The sequence below is a fragment of the Petaurus breviceps genome, unplaced genomic scaffold (assembly GCF_028583685.1).
Source record: "Petaurus breviceps papuanus isolate PSGF00001 unplaced genomic scaffold, PetGlider_PUasm1.0 37, whole genome shotgun sequence".
Classification (NCBI taxonomy): domain Eukaryota; kingdom Metazoa; phylum Chordata; class Mammalia; order Diprotodontia; family Petauridae; genus Petaurus; species Petaurus breviceps.
The window spans coordinates 70607333-70633795 of NW_027186296.1; the positions used below are offsets into that span (position 1 = coordinate 70607333).

A 26463-nucleotide genomic window follows, 5' to 3' on the forward strand; every position below is an offset into this window, starting at 1 on the left:
ACACAGCTACTAAGTGTCTGGGGTCACATTTGAACTCAGGAAGATGAATGTTTCTGATTCCTGTCTCAGCATTCTATCAGGTTTCCTGATGCCCAGACTAACGTTCTTCTCAACACATCATGTTACCTCTCCTTAAAAAAAAAGTCTTTTGTATTTATACTCCTTTCATTTTTCATAATATTCCTCCTCCTTCCCTAGCCAAAGAGTCATTCCTTATAATGATAGGAGAAAAAGAGAGAAAAAACAAGAGTTCAGCAAAACCATTGCAGTTGAGTCTCACAGTGTATCTACAATGCTATCTACAAGGCATATAATATGCCTTGACTCTTACCTCTGCAGAGAGAAAGGGAGGTTGATTCTCCCCATTCTCATCTGTGGCCAAGCCTGGTATTTATCTTCACACACAGTAATTTTTAAAATAATTATGCACAGTAATCCCAGTTTCTTTTACTTTTGTTTTTGTCTTCCCTTCCCCATTGATATTGTTGCAGTAATTGTATCCATTGTCCTTTTGTTTCTATTTACTTCATTTTGGATCAGTTCATATAATTTTTCACATCATGCTACCCCTCCTGATCCTCTTATTTTAAAACTCACCTTTCTAGCTCACAGAATCTAAAACACATGGAATTTTACTGAAAGTGTGAAGTAGATATTTTTATTTGGTGGTGGTGGTGTTGGTGTGTGTGTGAGAGTCTTCCCAGATCTCTAAAATTAAACTCCAGAGGTAATAGGTAAGGGCTGGCCTTGACTGGTAGTTTATTCTTTTGGAGGTGAATGAAAGGAAATACATATCCCATGATACTAGGGTTGGAAAACTTAGGGAAACCCACCTGCCTAGCAAACAGGCCAATTTGATTTGAAAATGCTCCACAAATGTGGCAGAAGCCTTATTCACCTAAGGAAAAACAGGCAGCACAGTGAGAGCTACAGGAGAGAAAAAAAAATTAATGAATTGTATGAGGACTCAAGAGCCAAGAAACATTAAAGAACAAACTCCAAACAAATTGGCAGCTGGCACATTAACCAGTCTGTTCACTTACAAAACATGCCACATCTGTTTTGAATTAGCTTCATGTAACAGCAACTTGTTTTAATCATCCTTAGCACATACCAATCAATAGCAGTTCACATTTCCGTAGGCATTTCAGTTGAATAAGAATTTTCTTTACCACAACTTTCTGAGGTAGATAGTACAGGTATTATTTTTCTCCCTCTACTTTTTTTTTTGGAGGGGGGTAGGCAAAGCAATTGGGGTTAAGTGATTTGCCCAAGGTCACACAGCTGGTAAGTGTCAAGTGTCTGAGGTCAAATTTGAACTCAGTTCCTCCTAAGGGAAAAACAAAAGAGACAACTCTCCAGGGCTGGTGCTTGTAATGAGAATGGGAATTTAAAGATTTTCCCAGCCCCTTAATAAATCTAGGTGGTGGGGAGTTTGAAGACCTCCCCTGCTTTAAAAGTAAACTCTGCCCCATAATAGGCTATAGTTCCATATAATCACATGGAACCTGTGATGGAGGGAATTTGCTGAAGGGAAGCAGAGCCCACAGGAAGCTGGTAGTCAGAGTTAGCCAGACAGTGGGGGAGAGAGGATGCTCAGGCAAGGAGATAGGGAGGTTTGTGAGTAAATACTGATCTTGTATTGGTTTGTGGGAAGGCTGAAGGATGCTGTGGCTCTCAGTACTATTATGGCTTCTGAATATCTTTGGTACTATGATGGAATAGGCTTACTGGTTTTGGGATTGGATTTTCTAATGTCTAAATAAATGCTTTAGTTCTATCCTCTATTTGGAGAGTTTGGTATATTTTACAATTGAATGTCATGCAATACTTATAGTCATGATCTTTATTGTGATTGTGGGTGCTGTAAATATTGCATTGGCACTACAATTCTCTATTCACTTTGTCACCTAACTGCCCCACTCCCTCTACTTTTAAAGGTATTTTTGTAGGGGAGAAAATGTTCAAAGAGGGTAAATTGCTTGCTCACAATCACATAGTGTTGAACCAGAACTTGAACCCACTTACTCAAAGTCCAGTGACTTTCCTACTACATCACTTTAATTCCTAGCAAAAACTATTCTTGAAATATTTATCCCTAGATTTATTTGGGGCATTTTTAACCCTTTTGGAGTTATGACATTCTGTTACAACTTATCTGAGTTGTGACACTGTCTGTGTATATCAATAAATATTATATTTATTTAAAAAAATATAATGTAATAAGAATTAATCCTGATATATGCATGTATATGTGTATGTCCACATGTATTTATTTATATATACATAGAAACACATGTGCATGTATGTATGCATACATATGTACATATACACATGCATATATGTATATGTGTATACATATATACATATATATTGTTTGCTGGGGATAATTTTGTAACATTCATTTTAAAATTCAAGACAACCTGAGTTATGATCAACCCCAGGGGCAGGAATAGCCACCATATAACCCTTGGATTGTACAGTACTTTATGGCTTTTAACCACTTTCATATCTGTTATATCATTTTTTGATCACCACAATTGTGAGGTAGCAAAAACATTATATATCACTTCACAGTTTACAAAGTTCTTTTAAATGTATGATCTCATTTGATCCAAAACACAGTCATCAGATATGAGAAAAGCAGGAATTATTTTCTCCATTTTACAGATGAGGAAACTGAGGCTTGAGGAAGGAGGATGAATTTTCTAAGTTCTCATTGTTTGTGACTAGAAGAGCTAAGGCTAGTACTAAGTCTTTTGGCTTCTACTCTAATGAAGTAATTACTGCACCAGGCTTTGGCCTAAGTCCAATGAGGGAGGTATGACTACAAAACAGTCTGAAAGTGATCTGTGAGTTTTAGTGGCGTGTAAACTAAAAAATGAGTCAGCTGTGTCACAGGAGAGCCAAAAACATCTCCTCTTTCTGAGGCTACATCAAGAGAAATACAGTGTTTAGAATTTTTTTTTAAAAGTGATAGTTTCTGTATGATATACTGGTCAGTCCAGGTAGGGAGGATGGTGTTCAAATCTGGGTATCATCTTTGATACATATTTGATATTATACTTGTTTTCTTCCCCAGAGATGTAAGCGGGAAAGTAGATAAAAACAGATTGACCAGTGACTATCCATGGACACAGCATATGACTCAAAAGGAATTCTACAAACTTTTGTTTTTAACCTTCTCTTACTTATTCATGATTAGAGTATTCAAAGCTATTTGAGATTTTCTTTTCTTTTCTTTTGCTTTTTGGAGGGGCAATTGGGGTTAAGTGGCTTGCCCAAGGTCACACAGCTAGTAAGTGTTAAAGTGTCTGAGGCTGAATTTGAACTCAGGTCCTCCTGACTCCAGAGCCAGTGCTCTATTCACTGTGCCACCTAGCTGCCCCAGTACTTGAGATTTTCTTGTCCCATGTTGATGTGTGTTTTTTTTTGTTCATTTCCATTTGTGAATAAGTGGTTTATTACTTTTTTGCTCTAATTGCTTTTGAAATTTTCTGTTTTTATCATCTTTATTTCTGAAAAAACATCCCTCTCCCCTCCTCTACTGAAAAGAGTTAATCTTTATAACAAGAATTAGAAAAGAAAGTGAAAAAAAGTTATGAAAAACTAACCGAGTTGCCACCTTTGTAAAGGTTTCCAGGTTGCTCTGTCTTCTTCCAGAATAAACCATACAGCCCACCTAACAGTCATTGGTTGTCCAATGGTCCAGCTATATCTGGAAAAGGCTGACCCTGGCATCAGTTATGTGTGCAATTTCATTTTCTTGAGACAAAGACAGGTACCCAGTGAGGCACAGTGAAGTAGAATTGGTGCATGGCTTTTTGTACCTTCCCTGCATGATTTTGTGTGCTCACTGAACTGATTTGTATGCTTCTAATAAACCCCACAATAAGATGAATGTCTTCACTTTGAAATCCCGTGCTTGATTAGCACACCACTTAAGAAGGATGTGAAAAGCTGGAGAGTAGCCAAAGGAAAGCAACCAGGTTGTTTGACTATGGCATTTGAAGGATAGTTGAGGTAATTGGGGAGATTTGGCTCCTAAAATGAAAGGACATTGTAACTATCTTTGAAGGATTATAATGTGGAAAAGGGACTTGTTCTGCTTGGGCATAGAAGCTAAAACTGGGAGCAGCTAAGAGTATTCTTCCCCCTAGAAGACTACCTAGAAAGGAAGCATTATGTTTAGTACTTAAATGTTCAGAAGATGGGGACCAGGATGATGAGATGCCTGGGAAATTATGCCATTCAAAGAAGGAGTGAAGGAACCAGGACATGAAGAAGTGAAGACTCGAAAGAGTAGGGGAAGGTTGAAGTGTAGATTATTTTAGACTTTACATAAAAAAAAAGAATCCTAACAATTAGTTACCCTAAAGTAGAATTGGAGCAGTTAGGTGGCACAGTGGATAGAGCAGTGAGTTTGGAATCAGGAAGACATCTTTCTGAGTTTAAATTCAGCCTCAGACACTTGCTAGCTATGTCATCCTGGGCAAGTCACTTAACCCTATTTGCCTCAGTTTCCTCATCTGTGAAAGGAGCTGGAGAAGGAAATGGCAAACCACTCTAGTATCTTTGCCAAGAAAACCCTTACAAGGGATCACAAAGAATCAGACACAATTGAAAAATCACTGAACAACAAAAAAGTAGAATAAGTTACTTCAGAAAGTAGCATGTTTTTTCCTCCCATCAAAGTCTTCAAGGGCAAATTATCAATTCTAAAGAATGTTAAAGAATGAATTACTCTCTAAATAAATATATGTTGGGCAAAAGCACCTCTAAGGTCCCTTTAAACTCTAAGATTGTCATTTTGTGGTCCTGTGACATTTGTTTTATTTCAACCAATATTCATTAAGTACTTACACTATTCCTAGGCTTACTTTTAGGTACGTAGAGCTTTAACTTTGGTGTTCTGAAGGATCCTTGATTCAGCCTGCATTATTCCCAAGATGGGCCATCAGTGAGAAGTTGCATGTGGGAGATAGACCATCCGTCATCACTTCTCTTCCACCCCCATAAATGAGTGGATTTGTTTTATGTGGAAAACTACCTTCCTCACACACAGTGAAATTGCATAATCCCTGAACAGAGGACACATACATCAGAGCGGCCCCAGAGCCATGAGGCATGTGGATTCTACCATTCACACACCAGTTTCCCATGTACTTCTATGTCAACTAATCAATAAGTGTTTATTAAGTGACAAATATATGTCCAGTATCGTGCTAGGCACTGTTAAGGATACAAACATAGGTTTATTTTCACTAGGGGGAAAAAAGTAACATCAGAAGGAATTATGGGGGCGGCCAGGTAGCACAGCGAGTAAGAGCACCAGCTCCAGTGTTGAGAAGACCTGGAGATCGAATCCCGGGCTCAGACACTTAGCACCCACCCAGAAACACCTGGCCGTGTAACCTTGAGCAAGTTACTTAACCCCGATTGCTTAAAAAAAAAAAAAAAGAAGAAGAAGGAATTATGGATTAATTTAGTGCTAGATTATGTGGCCCTTACTGTAAGTACAATAGTCATTCTGAGAAAAGCCCACCATAGTATAGTGCCAAGGACACTCAATTTGAAATAGGAATACCTAAGTTCAAATGCCAGTTCTCTTACATACTACCTCTATGATGGGAAAATAATTTCCTTTCTCTGGTACTTAATTTTCTTATCTGTAAAATGAGGGTTATTGAACTAAGATAATCCTTGATATTCCTTTCTTCCCCTATACCCAGTGTTTGTAAGTAAGAATTCATGTAGAGTAGGATAAGTAAGAGAAGGCTTGATAGAAGAGAGGAGACTTATATTTGACCTTGAAGGATGGTAACTTTTCATGGAAGTTGGTGTAAAGTTTTATTTGTACCAACTTACACGTAGCACATACACACCGTTTTTCATGGCCACCTTAATAGTACAAATATAGGACAGGGGAACTAAGCTAGCTTATGTGAAAAATTATGGGTTTTAATGGGTTCAAAACTCAACATAAGCAAATGATGTGACATGGTAGCTTCTAAAAGCTAATGAGCTCTTAGGCCATGTTAACTGAGAAGTATTATCTAGAACAAGGGAGCTTATTACCACGCACTCTTCCCCTGTTAAACCACCTTGTAAGGAAGAATTGTATTCAGTTCTTACATATTCAGAGGGTGGAGACCAAGAAGATGAGATGCCTGGAAATTATGTTATCCAAAGAAATGTCCAAGGGACTTGAAGAGGGAACTTGAGAGGGTGGGGAAAGGTTGTTGGTTAGTTTGAATTATTTGAAGGGCTATCATGGAATAAGAATCATACTTCTTTTGCTTCATAAGACAGAATTAGGAGCATTGACTAGAATTTGCAGAGAGGTGGATTTAAATTCAAAGTAAGAGAAAATTCTCAAAGAATTAATGTTATACAAAAGTGGAATGGATTGCCTTGGAGGCAGCAGGTTCTCCCATGAATGGACATCTTCAAGCAGTCTGGATGACCAATTGTTGGAGATATTGTAATTCATGCTCCTGTATCAGGTTGGACTCGGTGACCTTTGCAGTCCCTTCTGGCAGATACCACAGCTGGCTGGGCAGATGTCTTCACTGATGGGAGAATGAGTTTTGGTATGGAGGGATCAATTGTGTAGTTCTGAGGACAAATCTATAAGACATAATGTCACTGGATGTCTCACATCAGATTCTTTCTCTGGCTTCTAAGCAATATATGATCTGATTGTGGACAACATCAGAGCTTCAAAGACACATAGATGCCATATAAACTCTTTACTAATTGCCCTTCCAAAGGTATATCCAGGTTCATGTACAGTAATACTAGGGAGAATTGGAAGAGGAGGCTTCAAACCACCATAGTTAGGCCTCTCTCTTGAAGACAACAATCATTCACTTTCCCAGTCTTTCATAAACCACAATGTAATTGTCCCTAAAGCTGGGCCAGTCTTGCTAGAACACATCAACACTAAAGGTAGTAAAGAACTGACTTAAATACTTGCTAGATATGAATGGAGGCTTTGATGCATGGTCTTAATTGGGTTCTGCCTACTACTCACCCCAGAACCCTACCCCCCAAGGCTTCTTCCTCTCTGTATTGTTGGTAACACCTTTCAAATGCAGGTCTGCATAATAGTATGGACAGGTGTTATGTCAGCACACCTGGCCTATGCTGTCTCAAATCTATCCTTTCAACATGAGATTTTGTGATTTGTTACAGTATAACTTAAAGTGACAACCCAGGCAACATTACACTGGGTGATGTTGGAAGGAGACATAAAAGGAATAAGATAGATGAAGGGAGGTTGTAGAGAGAAGATAAAGCAAAGCTTCTAGTCCATCCATGGTAAACGTATTATGGACAGCCTTGTGGACAGATCGAGTAGGTGGCGAGAAGAACACTACATCTGCAGTATCAGAATCCTAAATCTTGCAGTTGGGAGCAATCTTAGAAGCACCTATTTCAACTCCACAGCTGATGTAGAAATCCTCTCTATAACATCTCACATAATAAATTTGTTCTCCACTTGAAGAAGAATCTTGCAATAGTTCATTCCACTGCTGGGTAATTCTAATGGTTAGAAAGTCTTTTATTATATTGAGCTGAAATCTTCCACCTCAAAACTGGCACTCACTGATCCAAGGTCTGATCTTTGAAATAGCAAGGAGCAAACTGACTCTCTTTTCTCATATGGTAGCCTTCAAATATGTAAAAACTACAGTTGGGCGGGTAGGTGGCAGCAGTGAATAGAGCACTGATCCTGGAGTCAGGAGGACCTGAGTTCAAATTTGCCCTCAGACACTTGACGCACTTACTAGCCATGTGACCCTGGGCAAGTCACTTAACCCCAATTGCCCTGACTTCCCCCCTCCAAAAAAAAAAGGCTACTGTCATGTGTTTCCTTGGCATTCTCTTCTACAGGACAAATTTGCTTGCTTTCTTCAGCTATTTTTCATTTGAATTGGTTTCCAGACCCTTCACCATCTTAATCATTCCCTAGATGCACTCTAGTTTGTCAACTCTAACACACTATGACTCCATGACCTATCACCAGGCATAATGATAATTGTTAGTTCATGCTATTAATGATCTTTAAGGTGACATTAATTTGTTCAACAGCTAAATCACGTTATTGGCACATATTGGCACAACTAAAACCTCCAGAGCTTTTTCACATAAACTGTTGCCAAGCCAAATATCCCTTTTCTATATTTGTGTATTTTAGTTTTTGAACCCAAATGGAGTATTTTGCATTTATTCTCATTCATTTTGTTTTGTCGTTTTTAGTGTGTTAACGATTTTGAATTTTGACTCTAATACGAGTCATATTTGCTCCCTTTTCTAACTGTGTCACCTGAAAAAATTTTTAAATTAAATTTTATTTTATTTTCAGGTCTGGAGTCTTTCCCTCCTTCTTCTCCTTCCCCATTGAGAAAGCAAAGAAAAACAAAACCCCTGCTCTAAGCATTTATAGTCAAGCAAAACAAATTCCAACATTGACCATCTCAAAAAAAAAAAAAAAGGCTGAGCCCACTACCTGTTGCTCAGGAGGTAGCTAGCATGTTTCATCACGAAGCCTCTAGAATTGCGGTTGATTGTTGTGTTGAATAGTATTCCCCAATTTTTTCTAAGTTGTCTTTACAATATTATTGTTATTGCAGAAATTGTCCTGTCGCCTGAAAATTTTGTTAATATGTCTTTTATGTATTTATCTAAGTCATCAATAAAAGGTCAGAACTTTATGGGACTTTACTAGAAATATTATTCCAAGCTGACAATAGTCCATTAATCAGTACCTGTTGAGAATCTGCAAAACTTTTATACTAACTCAAATCATAGCATCTTATTATAAAAGCATCAAAATAAACTTTATCAAATGTTGTCCTAGAATCAAGGTATATTACATGTCTATGGGATTCACTTGATTTGTTGACCAATTTTATTTAAAAGAAGAAATTAGGTTAATTTGTCATGATTTGTTTTTAGTGAACCCATTTTACTCATAGTGATTACCACATTCTTTGCTACATAGTCACAAATATTTAATTGTATGTTTTAGGACATTGCCAAAGATATTTTTATATAGATATATAAAACTCTCTCTGTCTCTGTCTCTCTCTTCATACATAGACACACATACAGACTTTTTTGGACATATTTGTAGTTGCAGTGGTACGGATATTAGAAGGGGGAGGATAGATGAGGACTCTTTTTGGCAGAACAGTATAGCTCTGGAAGTCTGTGGTTCCTGGGTAAATTTTCTTATGGTTTCATTCATGTTCCCCTGTGTGATTCTGGGGATATCTTGTGCAATGGGCAATACTACAAGTTACGTAAGACTTCAGTCACATGGATTCTGAAAAGGTGATTGATGATTCTATCACAAGGCCAGCAATGGCTGTGTCCTTGACAACACCTTATTTATTTTCTTGGGTGTGCCTGTGTTGGAAATCATAGGATTTTCACATTAGTAACACCAGCATATCATGGTGTCATCTCCACATTTTGCCTTCATTTGGATAGTTTGGTGAATGGAGTGCAAAACTTAGGCCAGTTACTGCCAACTAGAACAAGAAATGATTGTAGGGATCATTATGTAATCTCAGCCCCTCAAGTCCTTTCATAATGATTTCTCTGGTGCTGCCTAAGCCAACTATTATACCCCCTTCCTTTTTTTAAAGAGATGGAAGGAAGAAAGAGCATTAGTGTCATCTGGTCTTTAGGACTCAGCCTTGAATTTTTCCCATTGACTCGACACAGATAGTGTTCATCATAGGGAAAATGGGAATGATAGATTTGACTGGGAAACATATGTTCCCATTTAATGGGATACTACCAGAGCTTAAAGATCAACTTTGGTTGGTCTTTATGGTTGGATATTTTTGCAGAGCAAGAACTACTGTACCTTCCATGTTGGATGTAAAGCAGGTTGAGAAACATGGATTTACATATGTTGATGTAGCCTGTCAATATTTTAGATTAGGAGGAGGCAGTTCTATGGGAATTTTCAAAAAAAAACCCCACTAAATAAGTAGTTCTAAGACTTGTTAGCAGAGTACTTCTCTCCAGATCATCACAGAAGCCAGTAGACTTATTCATCTAGCTAAATGCCATCCTGAAATACTAGAAGAAGAGGTGAACTTGGGGTCAAGATGACTGGAGTGTGCCACCAGGCAAGCAAAAGAACACAAAATTCAGACAGGCCCAATGAGAAATTTCTTAGCCTTTTCATAGCCTGTGCTTCAGAAGGTGGTGTCAGTAATTTTCTGAACTTGCACTGCAAGTGGGTTTAGTTCTGGGACAATAGAAAGGAACCCTTAAGAAAGCAGAAGAAAGTTGGGATTAGAATGATAAATCTTATCTCCCCAATGTCCAACCATATTGGCCTGGATGATGACACCAGGACTGGAGGTAAGAAAAATACACTTCCTTCATGTGGGTATGGATCTGCCATAGCAGCAAAACAATATTCCAAAGTCACCTAGGAGGAAAGATGACAGGTGCTTAAACCTAGAAGAGATTTCAAAGCGGGATGGAAATGATTGACATTCCCCTTATCAACCTTGCCCCTAAGAAGTTTGGGCCAAAGTTTTTGGATGAAGAAAGTAAAATTATCTAGTCACATGAAAAAAATTCTCTAAATCACTATTGATTACAGAAATTCAAATTAAAACAACTCTGAGGTACTGCCTCACACATATCAGACTGGTGAATATGACAGACAAGGAAAATGACAAATTTTAGAGATGTGGGAAAATTTGGACACTAATGCATTACTGGTGGAGTTGTGAACTGATCCAACCATTCTGGAAAGCAATTTGGAAATATTCTCAAAGGGCTATAAAACTGTTCGTGCTCTTTGATCCAGCAATACCACTTCTTGGTCTGTATCTCAAAGAGAACACAAAAAAGGGGAAAGGACACACATGTTCAAAAATACTTATAGCAGCTATTTTTATGGTGACAAAGAATTGAAAATTGAGGGGATGCCCATCAATTGGGGTTGCTGAATAAATTGTGGTATATGAATGTAATGGAATACTATTGTGCTATAAGAAATGATGAGCAAGTGGACTTCAGAAAAAACTGGAAAGACTTAATGCTGAATGAAGTGAGCAGAACGAGAAGAGCATTGTACATGTAAAAGCAGCATTGTGTGATGATCAACTTTGACAGACTTAGCTCTTCTCAGCAGTACAATGATCTAAAACAATTCCAAAAGACTCATGATGGAAAATGCTATCCACGTCCAGAGAAAGAACTATGGAGTCTGAATGCAGATTGAAACATACTATTTTCACTTTTTTTCTTTCTTGTGGTTTTCCCCTTTTGTTCTGATTCTTCTTTTACAATATGACTAATGTGGAAATATTTTTCATATGATTGCACATGTATAACCTCTATAAGATTACTTGCTGTCTTGGGGAGGTGGAATGGGAAGGAGAGAGGTAAAATTTAGAACTTGAAATCTTACAAAAGTGAATGTTGAAAACTATCTTTATATGCAATTGGAAAAAAATAAAATATATTGAGTAGGGGAAAAAAGAAGTTTGGGCCAAGAGGCATTAAGTGTGGAAGTATGAGAAGCCTCCAGGGAATAAAGCTGTTTGAAGCCTCTTCCTCAGCTGGAGACAACATGAAAGAGAACAAGGTAAGGAACCTATGGTTTATGGCTCCAAATAGGTTCCTAAAAATACAAAGAGGGCATTGGACATGATTAATGTTGCTCAGCATGTCAGAAGAAGAGCAGAAAGGAAGATAATCTGAAAGAAAGGTAGAGAACATGGAAGAAGCTTATAAATCACTTTTACAGATACCATGCTGCTTCCTTAGGAGAAGGAGATGAACAAGCAGCGGGAAATGGGAACCTTTTTTGGGCATAAACTGGTTCCCTAACCTACCTCACTTTCCCATCCCCAGAAGGGTTATGTTGAGAAATACATAACCATCCTTTCTCTGGAGATCTAGGGAGGATAGGGCTTAGATAAGTGATACTATTACCATGATTGGCGAGGCAAAGCAATTTATCTGTGGGATCAGAAAAGTAGCAGCTCCTGTCAGTGACTCTGAGGAGGAATAAATATATTTCTCCAACTATGAGGCTTCATGTAGGCCTCTCATAAAAATAGGGAGATCTAGAGCCTCTAGGCTGGTGTTTAGATTGGTCCATCATGCCAAAGTTACAGAACTGTATTTATTGGAAGGAAGGAGAGAAAAAAAAAAAGGTTAGATCTTTTTTTGACTGAATCGTAGGGCAATGAGAATCTGGAGTTTCTGAGTTGCTTTCTTTTTGAGTCTGTGTTTATATCTTCCTGTGATGGTCATGTCTTTGGGTAAGTCTTAAACACCAAATTATGCTACAACTTGCCTGATGTTTTGAGCACAAAGAATACAAAAAAACTGGGTTAGGATGACTTTGTCAGAAGTTCAGTGACATTTGGGTCTTTCTGTATCCTCTTGATAATGACTGTGTGAGAGATCACAGGACCTGCTAGTGGATCCCTGAAGAAATAGTAAAAAAAAGATGAGTAAATTTAGACTGAGCAGGGGTAGAGGGGAAGAAGGAGGTTGAAGACCATCTTTAGAGGGGATTAGGTCCTACTCAGAGAAACAATGCTACATGCCATCCTGGCATCAGATAAAGCCAGCAGGCAATTAGGGGATAGGTTTGAGGTGGAGGGAAGAAAGAAGGGACTCTTCTATAGCTCCTGAAAGGAGAATTGCATTGAGGTGGGTTCATATGGAAAATAAACTTTATTTCACACTTTTGCCCAGCACTCTTAAACGGTACTTAGCTAATGTCTTCCTGGATGCAAAAGAAAGGATCAGACTTAATATGTTTTTGTTTGAAAGATGGTTTTGGATATGAAAAACTGTTCTTTTCTTTTAAAATAGGAATGTTTTCTTCTTTTAAAGCAAAATACCCTAAAATGTGATTCCTTGTGGATGGGAGTAAATATCTATAGCAACCAAACAATTTACATATATACTGAAGTTGAGGAAGACAGGGTCAGTGCAACATCCAAGTGGACTATTTACATTTGAACATGGGTGTGCCAGGCTGCTGTAACGGTTTAACAGGTTTATGAATGTTTCATTGTGTGACACATGAGGCCAGGTCTTCAGAGACTGTGAAATCTGATCCTTTGGCCCCTTGCCTCTTCCTGACACAGGAGAGCAGCGTCTGGAAGCAGTGCATAACCACTGGGAGTGAAGGGCTGGGTATCCAAGTCTCCCAGACAACCACCGGTACCTCCTTTGGGAAAGGGTTTGCTGTCAGCCATGTGATGGGAGGAGGGGCCACCTACAGGTACAGTTAACACTCAGTGTCAAAAGTATTTCATGTGGTTTACAGACAAACCATTTGCAGAAACTGTGGGCTCAGTTATCTAAACCCAGGAAAGCCTCTTTCTTAAGCTGGCTGAGGTGGGAGAGTTGGTCCCTGTATTTAGATGAAGCTTGATTTGGCCGAGACAGAGATGGAGTTAGGTCCTGGGTAGGTCAAACAAGGATTTTATTTTGTGAAATAGAATGAAAGTATCCAGCAGTGGGGCTGGGCTAGCTGGTCTCTAAGGGCCTTTCAAACTCTTTCTTTCCCAGAGGAGAGACTCCAAACCTCCCAGAGCTGTAGTTAAAGCCACAAAGGAATGTCTGCAGCAGATGTAGTTTGAATTGGGGGCAAGCTGGGATGTATGTGTGGTTGGAGAGATGGGGGGAGGGTTCAGGAAGGGAACTTGGAGAGTTTTTCCTTTCTTTCTATACTGGTAATGAACAAACTGGCCATGCACTCTCTTAAACTACACCTTTTTGTTGTTTATACAGAATAGACTACCAGCTTCAGGTAAACAAATGATGAACTGAATTGTATAGCAGCCCTATCTGAGATGAGAACATGAAAGGGAAATAGAGGAAGGTTTTTTTCTCTTTTTAGCTCTGAGGGGTGGGGAGAATGCAGAAGAGAATATAATATTGGCACTCATTTTATAAATGTGGGAATATAAGGACAGCCTTATCAGAACCATAAATAGGAATTTTTAGAACTGGAGTAAGCAGCATAAAAATGGTGGTGGTGACCCCACCAATGATTTTATTATTCCATTCAGTGGAGCAGAAGCAGTTTAAGACACAGGCAGCTACTAGGAAGGTTACTCATCCTATGCCCTTCTCTCCCTGACTCCCTCCCTCTACCTCAGAAGCAGGCCATCTGAAAGCTTTATATTTCAACAAATTATTCTTGGTTACTCAGTGCTAAGGTCCTATTATTTCTCCATACTTGGTATTCAAGAAGCCTGGATATTGGGCCTAGAGGTGAAGGAGAAATTCTAATCCTTTCAAGGGACATGTTTTCAGGGAGGTTGCTGAGATAAGAATGGAACCAACTCCCCAAAACACATACACAAAGCCCCTCAAAATATCACGTTATGGCTGGAAGGGGCCTTTGGGATTAACTAGTTCAAGACTTTTATTTTTGAACAGGAAACTGAAACCTCAAAGAGGAGAAATAACTTGTTCAAGGAAGGTTTATTCATCTCTCCCTGAGATTAAGGATGATTTGATATAGAGTCAGAACCAAAATCTTCATCACAAACAAAGGGACCATAGAGGCTGCCTTTTCTGATCCCCTTATTTTATGGAAGAGGAAAACAAGGCCTAGAATCAATGTAGCAGAAAAGTACTAGAACCTTGGTCACCTGACTCCAAAGTCAGGGTTTTGGTCAAGTTCTTGAAATTTGGTCCCTTCAGAGCAATAGCCCCTAGTCTCATGAGTTAAGATAAACTGAAGAGGAAAGGGGTATACTTTGGTCCCAAGCTCACCAACTCTACCCCCAGAGTCTAGTCTTAGGGAAATCTGTAAAACTAGGGAAGGAAAAATTTCAAGAGAAAGAACAAATCCTCGGGAAGGCATATCTCTAGTCAGGGCTGTGGCTTTGTTTCTCTTCCCCAGCTTGTTTCCCCTGAAATATTATTCTCCCTTATCCTCACCCCTCTCCTGGGGCAGGCTGTGCTGAGAGGCAGCAGAGAATCTTTAGGTCTGGGGAGGCATCAATTACCATCTCCCTGAGGCAGCCTGTGCCCTAAGCTGAAGAGAGACTGGAGTCTCTGAAATGGGCCTCTGCTGCCTCATGGGACATCCCAGTATTTCCTGTGGCCCATCACAGTTATTTCCTTGATAGTCCTGCTTACTGAGCAGTGGGAAGGTTGGGGAAGTCTGGCAGGACAAAACTCTAAGAAAAGGTCCCAGAAAGGGGGGAGGTAAAGGTATCCCTATGAAGTCACAGCCCTCTAGTAGGGACTGAGGCACCACTTATTTTCCTTAGTTGCCCCACCTGAAGTACCTCTTTTCTCACAGGCTGATCATAGGTGTGTAGAGGTAAGGCATTTCCCAGACTGTTGATATTTTTTTCCCTCAGACTGTTTTATCCTTGAGGTAGAATAAATAGATTGCAGGATGGATGTTAGAGAGATGCCACTTTTGACACTGAGGGAACCTGCTTACTAGGGGCCAGGACTCCTTTTCTCCCCATTCTTAGACAAAGCTACCTTTTGGGGCCTTTTTGTCATGGCCTTTGCCCTCTCCTCTCCCTTGCCCAGGAACCCTGTGAGATGGACGTGAAGCTGGAGCCTAAGCCACAGTCACAGTTGAGTTGCTTCAGAAGCAGATTTTTGTCTAGTCTTATTATTGTTCTATCACCATGTTGTTTGACCCCTGTCTTCTTCCTTACAGTCTAAGAACAATGTGCCACCCTTAACATTTCCCAGCTCAGGGCACATTTCCTATCCAAGGACTAATCCCCAAGCTAGGGCAAAGCCCTTACTGCCTGTCCCTAGTTCTGAGTGAACCTATAGTCTTTCATTTTTTCTTTATATCTGTAATTCAGGTGACTTGGGACTGGCTATATAGGCTTAGAAATTATTCCGTTTCAGACATGGATAAATGAGAGAGAAGAAAAAGAAAGTGATTTAGTCAATTGTTTTTTCTAAAAAAAAAAGGATAGTTCATTATGAAAATAACAGTATAAAAATAGACAAATCTACAATCACTACCTTGGTTTTGCAACAATAATTGGAATGTATATAGTGCTTTAATGTCTGCAAAGTGATTTACATATAACATACATACAAACAAGACAATACAAAATATAAAACAAGATTTAAAGAGATGTAAATAAATAGATACGGATGAGCCCCTTTATCATTAAACTCAAGTATTATCAAATACAACCTTTGCCTTATTTCTGTGTTTTCTTTTGAATCACAAAACAATTTTCATTTACCAAGAAATCCTTCTGGATTATGACCCTACTGGTTCTTTCTCATGCTTTGGGGCTCTTGGGTATCATCTCTTTTACCCTATTCCACTTTCAGACATCAGAAGTATTTAGTAGCTTAAATGTTATTAGGAAATGCTAATTCCCTCAACACTTCTTTTTCTCTCTGTATTCCCTATTCTAATTGCCTTTCTAGCATCTCCTTCAGCAACACAAATAGAAATTCCTATGCAGTTGTACATTTGTTCATCTCTTTAAATGCATAGCTCATTTAGAAGTTATCAGCTATTAGCACTTTGGAATTAATTAGTTTTGCCAGAGATTGTCAAATTTATCACCTTGGGGGACTAGTAGAGGTAAGCTTTAATAAAGAAGAAGGAAAAGTGTGGAACATGGGACATTACTATAATGGTCAGGACCAGGGTGGGTCTCTGAGGAGGAAAAACCTGGGTATTTGAAGGGACAACATTTGAAGGGTGTCATTGAGTGAGGAAGGCTTGAAGGAAGCATGAAGAAGGGGACTGTGGAACATCATCAAAGAAAACCTGATCACTTAATTGAAGGACCTGGTGTGCCTATGGACAAGAAATTTTTTTATAGCTGTAAAAATAGTTTTCTATAATTTTTCCTATCTGTGTACATGTCCTTTAAATATCAATAATTACAAGTGATGTTATAATCTTTACTTTTAAATAAAAATATTTGATCCTATCTCTAGTATATGCAAATATACAACATCCCACTAATTAACATACCTTGTTCCTTTAAGATGTTTTAAAATTCTGGTCCTCGTTAACTGAAACTGCCCTCTCCAAAATTACTAATGATTGTTTAGTAGTCATTTGATGCTCTTTACTCAGTCATCTTCTTCCCAACCTCTGTAGCCTCTGATACTGGTAATTGCTCTCTTCTGAACATTCTCTCCCGCCTCTCCTCCTGCTTATCTGACTGTCTATTTGATTGCTTTTCTGACTCATCATCCATATTACATTTTAGTACTCTTAGTATTTCCCAAAGCTCTATCCTGGATCCTCTTTTTTCTCTTGACCCACTTAGCAATTTCATCAATGCTCATGGGCTTAATTATCATCTCAATGCATATTATTTATCTATCTCAAATTTCTCCCTTGAACTGTCCACCCCACCTTCCCAACTGGACATTCAAACTGAACTGAGACATCTCAACCTCAACATATTTAGAACAGAACTCACCTCCCTGCCAAAAAACAAAAAAAAACCTCTTCCAAATATTCCTATTTCCTTTGCCAGAATTAACCTCAACTTTCTCACTTATTATTATTATTATTATTATTATTATTATTCTCTTTCCATACATCCAATCCAATCAGTTGCAAACTTTTTACATTGCTACCTCTATCTGACCCCTTCCTACATAGTTATCATTTGGTTAAGGCCCTCTTTACTTCTACCTGACCTATTACATTGGCCATCTAATTGGTCTGTCGGCCTCAAGTCTCTGTCCCTCTAGACCATCTTTGACATGGCTGCTAAATGGATTTTCTTTAAATGCACATCTGACTGAGTCATTCTTCTACTCAATAAATTCCAGTGGCTTTCTATTGCCTATAGGATGAAATGTAAACTCTTCCGTTTGACTTTTAAATCCCTATGCTTCCTGGTCCCAAACTATCTTTCCAGCCCTATTACACATTATTCCTCTTCCTATACCTTATGATTCAGACAAAATGGCCTTCTTTCTTTTCCATGGGCCTGGGTCTTAGTCAGGACTGTCTGCCTTTAAATCTTGCCTCAGACACTTACAGGACAAGCCATTTAACCACTTGGTACCTCAATTATCTTATCTGTAAACTCTTCCTTTTGATTCTCAATCTCTGTCATTGAGGAACAAGGCCCCATGGCAGAAGAGATTTCAGGGCATTGACCAATGGGGGAAGGGTGGGATGGTGGTGCAGAGATCTCATGAACCTGTTAACAAATCACTCTCAAGAAGCTGCTAACAAGTGAGGGAGCATAGGAGGGATGCAGGAAGACCCGAGGACCTCAACTTGGTTGACATATTTTGGCCTTTATTTAAACACAAATAACTCTCCTGTGAGCTTCTTGAAATTGGATATTAGTCATAGTGAGAAGGGATGGTTCATTCTCTGGAGCTAGTGTCCCACTCCCCACACTCTCCCCCAATATGATGATACCCAGGCTTCCAAAGAGGAAGTGGGGAGGAAGATAATAGTCAATGGACAAGGTGCAATAGCATCTGCTCTGCTTTCCCCCGGATGTGGTGAGAATGTGCTTGTCATACGGTAGAACAGTCATAGTGAGGGTGTAGGTTTGAATGATGAGACAGGATCATGGGATGGAAGTGGTGGTGAGTATCCTGGGACAGATAAAGGAGAAGAGGTAGTCATACTGCTGATGTCAGCGGGGCACTGGAGGTGTAGTACAGAACTACCCTGTGGCCAGGGTAGAGAGGGTGAATAATTCTTAGGTCAAAGATAGAGTAGCTCTGTTGTGTTTTTTTTTTTTGTTGTTGTTATTTGGTTCTTTCAGTCATGTCCAACTCTTCTTGATCCCATTTGGGGTTTTCTTGGTAAAGATACTGGAGTTGTTTGCCATTTCCTTCTCTAAATCATTTTACAGATGAGGAGACTGAGGCAAACAGGGTGAAGTGACTTGTCTAGGGTCACACAGTTAGTGAGTGTCTGAGGTCAGACAGATGAGTCTTCCTGATTCCAAGTCTGGCATTCTACCCATTGCACCACCTAGCAGCCATGGTTATAGCCCTGCTTATATCATCACAAGGCACCAGTCTCAGTCTGAGGTCTTTGACTCCTGATTCCCCTTCTATGACCACAATCTCTTTACCTGTGTCATTTCCTGTTATTGAACCAAGCATCCGTCTTCATTCACGTCTATTTGCCCCCACTTCTGTCTATGTACAAGTTCCTGCTCTCCTCCATTCCAAGGCCAACAGCTCTGAAATGCTTTGTCTATTCCTTTGGACTCTGACATCCCTCTAAAGTCCTACTGAGTCTACCACATTGATTCCCAGTCCTGTCTTATGCCTAATGTCCACGCTATTCACTTCATCTCCCAGGCTAGTTAGTGCTAATGAAAAAGAAAGGCAAAATTGAGTGAACATGACCCATTGCAGCTTCACACTGCTCAATCCAATTTGAAACTGGCCTTTGTTGTTCCTCCACTAACCTTTAATTTGTATCTCACTGCATCTCTAATACACCCCCATCAAACTAATTATTCCACACCATTTCTCTTCAGAGATGCCTATTTCCTCCCCAACCCTCATTTTCAGCAAATGATTTTTTTCTTTTCATTAAAATGTTGGTCACAATCCACATGAGCTGCCTCATGTGCCCCTTTCCTCAAGGCAGTCCTGACATGTATTTTTTCATCACTTCTTCTAATTTCTCTTCCTCTTCAATGCTACCCCTGGATCCCACCTTTTCCCTCCTCCTCAGTATCCCAGTGCCATGATTTTGTCCATTTCTCCCTTTCTATGGGGTCCTTCCCCTACTGCCACTTCCAAATCTTAGAAACTGTATGATCTTAAATGTTAATTAACCTCTCTGAACCTTCGTAATCTTAAAATTCTAATTTCTATGACACTTGAGATATCTACCTCACAGGGTTATGAGTGTCAAATGAAATGGTCCAAGTAAACTGTTATATAAATGTGAAATATTATGCCTCCATGAGAGGAAGTCTTAAAGCCAGGGATACCTGGGTTCACGTTCTGACTCTGATATATCCTGGCTGTGTGTCCCTGGACAAGATACTTAACCTCTCAATGGCCTAGGAAACTAAGATGATACATTTCAGAGAAAAGTACCAACCTGCACTGGGGAAGGATTTTCTTAACCCGGGAATTCCCTATTCTAATGAAATTAAACATTTAGTCTCTATGTCTATTATGAATTGTGATAATAGAATTAGCATTCCCAAGTTGTCACCATATGACTAGGTATAGGCAGGAGTGAATGGAGGCTAATTAGAAGAGGTCAGAAAGTCCAGTCTAGATACCTAGGTGGAGCCTTGAATTACTCCCCTCCATAGAAAACACTTTTTATTCTAGTCTAAAAGGTCATATAGGTAGGAAGGGAAGTACCAGGGGAGCAGAAAGAGCTGGAAGAATCAGAGTGGTACTACACGAGACTGAGTACTGGTAAGGAAGGTAGCTAATGTTAAAAGGGACAGGTAGGTATCACAGGTCTAGGACAGAGTTCAGCATCTGGGAGGTCAGAGGGCATTATCAAGAATGAGACTAGCAAATCTGTTGTTATTGTTCAGTTATTTTTCAGTCATGAATGACTATGACCCCATTTGGGGCTTTCTTGGCAAAGATACTAGAGAGGTTTGTCATTTCCTTCTCTAGCTCATTTTTACAGATGGGGAAACTGAGGCAAACAGTGTTAAGTGACTTGCTTAGGGTCACATAGCTAGTAAGTGTCTGAGGCTAGATTTGAACCCAGGAAGATGAATACTCGTGACTCCAGGTATGGTACTCTATCCACTGTGCCACCTAGATGCCTCAAGAGACTAGCAAATAGGCAAGACCAAAAAAGCTGTGAGCTACAGTTAAACTAGAGTACTAGCTGATATAATCCTGTCTTCATCTACTTTGTACAACTCCTCCCTCAAGGCAGGAACACACTCCCCCTTCTTACCAACTTTTTTCTTTGCCTTTAAAAAAATTAACATTTCAAAAAAATTGAGTTCCAAATCCTCCAAATCCTCCCTCCAGCCTTTCCCCCACCTATTGAGAAGTCAAGCAATGTGATACCCAGTATATATATGAAATCATACAAACTTTATTTCCATGTTGCAAAAAAAATCATCAAGAAAAAAGTTTACCTCAATCTGAACTCAGAGTTCATCAGTTTTCCCTCTGGAGGCAGATAACATTTTTTTTTAATCATACGTCCTTTGGAATTGCTGTGGATTATTGTATTGATCAGAGCAGCTAAGTCTTTCACAGTTGATTACCATTACAATATTGTTACTGTGTATAATGTTCTCCTGGTTCTACTCCCTTTTCTTTGCACCAATTTATATGTCTTTCCAGGTTTTTCTGAAACCATCTTGCTTTTCATTTCTTACAGCACCATAGTATTACATCACAACCATATAACAAGATTTGTTCATCCATTCTCCAGTTGATGGGCATCCACTCTTCCAAGAAGCCTTCCTCAGTTCCTTCCCACCCCTTCCAACTAAAATTGATCTCTCACTTCTAAAATTTTCTCAGTAGACTTTGGATGATTTGGTTTTTTTTTTTGCCCTAATCAATTCTACCTTGCATTATACCTATTTCTATGTCTGTCATACTCCATCTATTAAATCATAATCTCCATGAGGGTAGTGACTTTGGCATTCTTAACTTTAGTTCTTTAGTAGTTAACACAGATTCTGGTATGTGGTAGGCACTTGAACCATTGTTGAAATGAATGTAAATGAAATAAAGGGGACTTTTCTATGGTTGTATTGAACTAGTAATCAGGAACAGAAGCTGGAATACTTCCACACACACACTTAATGTGTGAACCTTAGCAAGTCACTTAACTTTTCAACCTCAATTTCCTCATCTGTAAAATGGTATATAATAGCACCAAACTTTTAGGCTTATTGTGAAGAGGCTCAAATGTGATAGTTTATGTAAGGTACTTTGTAAAACTTCAAGGGCTGTATAAATACTCACCGTAACACAAAGACCTTCCAGATGGTTTGGCAGCCATAGGAGAAGACCATGTTGAAAGAAGAATCTAACATAGCATAGTGGAAAGAGTGCTAAAGGAAATAAAAATCTGGGTTCAAGTCTAGACATTCACTAGCTACGTGATTTTTGGGGGAAGTCATTTAGCCTTAATTTATCTCCTCATCTGAGAAAGAGGGGAAATAATGCTTGTACTTTTTCATAGGGTTATTGTGAGGATCAAACAATAAATAAGGTGCCTCATCACTCTTAACCACTATGTAAATAGAAGTGGAATCATTATCAAAATATTGAATACAGCTTCTCACGATTATGGCCAGTGAACCATGTGGACAATGTTTATGATAGTCCCTGTGCCACAGCTCATTTGAAAGCCTGGAGAAGCCCCTAACCACCTCCTAAGTAAAATTATAGAAAACAATTTCTCAATACTGGAGCTTTAAAATATTTTTTCTTTCTAAAATATGAGGAGACTTCTAACATTGTTGCTAACTGGTTGAGTGACCTTGAGCAGGTCATTTCAATTTAATGGACCTTAGTTTTAATTTTGCAATGAGGATATTGGAAAGTATGGCCTCTACGGTCCCTTCCAACTAAAAATTGTGATTCTATCACCCTGAGGTTTTGAATCTATCCATATCATAACCAAGTTTTAATTAGCTGTGGACTGATTAGGTGGTTTGTAGATAAACCAGGCCTTTGGATTTCTACACTTTCCCAACCCCCTTGCTATCAGCATCCTAATTTCACATTCTGTTAGCTCCCCAACCAAAGGGTAGATGAGGGAAGGAAACATCTAAACTCAGATGAATCAGATGGAACATCCTGCTAACAGTGCCAGTAAAATGTTGACACTATGCAGGTTGAAAGTACTTTGTGTATCTCCAAAACATGGGAATTAAATTCAGTTACTTAGTTTAAAAACTAAATAAGAGAGTTCCTTGATTTTTGTTCTTTCAGTTAATTATCTATAAAACTCTATCTCTTAATGATAATGAACTGGTTAATTACAAGTTTAGAGCATCTTTTTTACTTTTAACCTTTAAACTACTGTAATTAATGGAAGACAATCCCCATCTGGATCCACAATCTCATCTCTTTGGATCTCTTTTATCATTCAGCAAGGATTTAGATACTTCAGATTACACAGCACCTAGTTCGTTGAGCCATTGTGAAGCACCAACTGGGTATAGAACTCTGTGATAGAAGTTGAGGGAAAGCATGGAGTTTGGATAAAACACAATCCTTAGGCTTACCAATAGTTTACTTTAGGATTCATAAAGCCATTCCTTGAAAGCATCTTTATTCCCACTTTTATAGATGGAAAAACTTAAGTGACTTGCTTTCAATAACCGATCAGTCTACAAATATTTAGTGTCTGCTATGTAGGCATTATTACTATAAAGAAGGAAATAATCCTTACTCCCAAAGAGCTTACATTTTAATAGGAGAGATAACAAGCATTATATCTTTTGACACCCTACACTAAGATACTTTTTAAAGAGTTAACAATCTAATAGGGAATATGACATATACACAAATAATTTAAATATAGAATAATATACAAATGCCTAAGAGAGGTAATAAGTGCAAGAGTCAAGAGGTAGAATATATTTTTTGTGGAATAGCTAGGGAATCAGTGTCACTGCTTTGAAGAGTACATGGTAGGGAGTAAGGTGTAAGATGATTGAGAAGGTAGGAGGAAGATAGGTTATGAAGGGCTCTAAAATTCCAAACAGAGGACTTTGTATTTGATCCTGGAGGTGATAAAGTTAAATAAATAAGACTAAGAACCCATATAGTAGGATATCCAGGTGTAGATTTCCTATAGACAGCTAGATATGCAGGTTTGGAGCACAGAAGAGAGGTAAGGGCTTGATTTAGGAGTTATCTGTGTAGCAGTGATAAATGAAATAATTTCTGAGGGAGAAAACTTAGAAAGAAGGGGGCAGGGACAGAGACTTGGGAAATACCTTAAAGATTAAAAAATAAGATAAAAAGCCAGTGAAGGAGCCTTAAAACATGAAATTAAAAGAATAACAAGAAGATATTTGTATTTCATTAGCCAAGAGAGAAAAAAAGATTGTTTAAAAAGATGAGATTGTTAATCAACAGTGTAAAATGCTATAAAGAGATCCAGGGGAATGAAGATTAAAAGAAGTAATTGAATTGGGCAATTATGAAGATATTATTGACATCTGAGAACTATTTTAGTAGAGTAATAGAATGAAAGTCAAATTTGTAAGGAGTTGATGAGAGAACGGGAACAGAAGTGTTTATATTACACAACTTTTAAAATAATCTTGACAGTGGAGGGGAAGAAAGAGTTGGGAAGGCAGATGGGTGGGTTATAAAGGTCAGTTACATAAAGGAGTTTGATTTTAGAATTGGAGAGAAATGGGTAAGTTGTAGGCAGATGAGAGAGGCAGAAATAATGATAATCACTAGTGGTTTCTTTATAACAACTTTGTGAGGTGGGTAATGAAAGTATTATTACTCCCATTTTACAGACTGTGGAAAATGAGACTGAAATAGGACAAGACTTGCTTATGGTCACATACATGTTTCAGAGGCAGAAATTAAATTTCCTTCATCTGAATCAAAATCTAATGCTTTTTATAATACACCATACTATATGAAAGAAAGGGTCATGGTTGCCAGAGGCATCATGGTATGGTTCAAAAGAATGCTGGATTTGTGATCAAAAGACATGGATTCAAATTCCAGCTCTGCTGCTTAAGTAGGTTAAGTGACCATGAGCAAGCCAGGGCCTCCCTGGGCCTTAGGTCTTCACTTGGAAAATAAAGGTATTGGACTAGATGGTCATTCTTAAGTCAAAATCTATGATCCTAGAGAAAGATGCTGATAATTAAGGAAGGGAATGACACCAAGAATGTAGACAGAATTAATAGCCTTAGTGAGGAAGAGGACACATTTACCTTAGTGACCAGAGGGAAGGAGGAGATAGTGAATGATGATGCTGAGAAGTTCTGAACAGTGGTTACAGTCTTTATAGTGAAGTAGGAGGCCATGTCCTCTAATAATAGCTAGGTGTTAGAGGGTATAACTAACTGGAGGTGTGACAAATGAATAGTTTGAAATAACTGCTGTGGGGAATGAGTTAGGAAACCAATAAGAGGAAAGTAGAATTATTGCCAAGAAGCAGTGAGGGTCCACGAGAAGCATAAATCTGGAATTTGGCATGGGCAAAATCAGCTCAATTTCACCAGCAATACTCTTTGGCATATGCTAAAGGAATCAGATAATGAGGATTACCTAAGTCTAGAATGAAAGATAATGGGGAGCAAGGGTTGATTCTAGGGTAGAGACTAGTAAAAGAAGGAATCCATGGAGTCAAGTCTGTGTATGGAGGCAAATGAAGCAGAATAGTACAATGTCAAAGAGTATTACCCTGGAGTCAGAAAACTTTGGTTCAAATACTATCTATGACACTTACATGTATGACCTTTACCTTCCTGGTTCTTGGTTCCTCATCTGTAAAATGAAGGGATTGAATTAGATAACCTTTGAAGTTCCTTTTTGCTTGAGATCTGTGATCTTTTGGTCCTGACTTAGCAGAGAGGGAAACTGAGAGATCGGAAGAAATCAACAGATTGGAAGCTTTGATAAGGGTGAAGGTCAGGCTTAATGAGAGAGAAAAGGGTAGGGTGTCATAACTCAGAGTGAAATTTGGAATTTAAAGAACTTGGGGGTGGTATACTTCCATTAGATGGCATAGTCTAAGGCATCACTGAAGTGGGGAGATTGTTAGAGTTCAGGAGATTAAGTAATTATGTGTTCAGGAAGTGTTGCAGGGGTTATTCACTTTCTTATAAATTAGAAAAAATTATTTTTTGGTGACACAGATCCCTTTGTCAGTCAGTCATAAGTCTATGGGAACTTTCTATGAAAAAAAAATTTTAAATGCACAAAATAAAATACATAGACTCACAGAGGAAACTAAGGAATAGTGAAAATAAAGATGTATTTTTTTTTCCTATTCAAGTTTATACACTTCTGTAATCTATCTACCAACCCACTGGGGGTTCCATGGACCTCAGGTTAAAACTCTTATGTTAGACAATTAACCAGCATGACTTGAAATTTCCATAGATGATGATGGTTGTGATTGGGATAGATAGAGGACCATGAGCCAGTTACTAAAGTCATAGGCAAAAGTGCGAGGGAGTTCTGGAGGTAAGCATTGACAGTAGCCATGATATGAAGACAGTGATATAAATGGACATTTTGGACTTGAGAAAGAAAGATTGTCAGATGATTGAATAGAAGCATGATTTGTAACAGTAGAATCAGGTAAGGAATGTGCTATCACCTCCTTCTAAAGCCTTAAGAGTTGAGGGTGGGGATGAGAGAAGTGGGAGAGAGTGGATTGTAATTGTAGAGGTTACAAAGGATGGAGTATGCTTGAGGAAAAACCAGGTTTCAATTAAAATAAGAAGACTGAAAGGAATGTTGTTTGAAAATTGGAAAGATATAGAGTAACTT

The 26463-nt window shown here is 38.7% G+C and overlaps 1 protein-coding gene across 1 annotated transcript in view; it reads left to right on the forward strand.

The window, feature by feature from the left end:
* The window catches only part of IL16 (interleukin 16), a 167970-nt gene that overhangs the window by 65815 nt on the left and 75692 nt on the right, over nt 1–26463 (forward strand). Inside the window, exon 3 of the mRNA XM_069098690.1 lies at nt 13152–13288. Within this exon, the coding sequence (XP_068954791.1) occupies nt 13152–13288 (137 nt within the window). The remainder of the gene's footprint in view (nt 1–13151; nt 13289–26463) is intronic.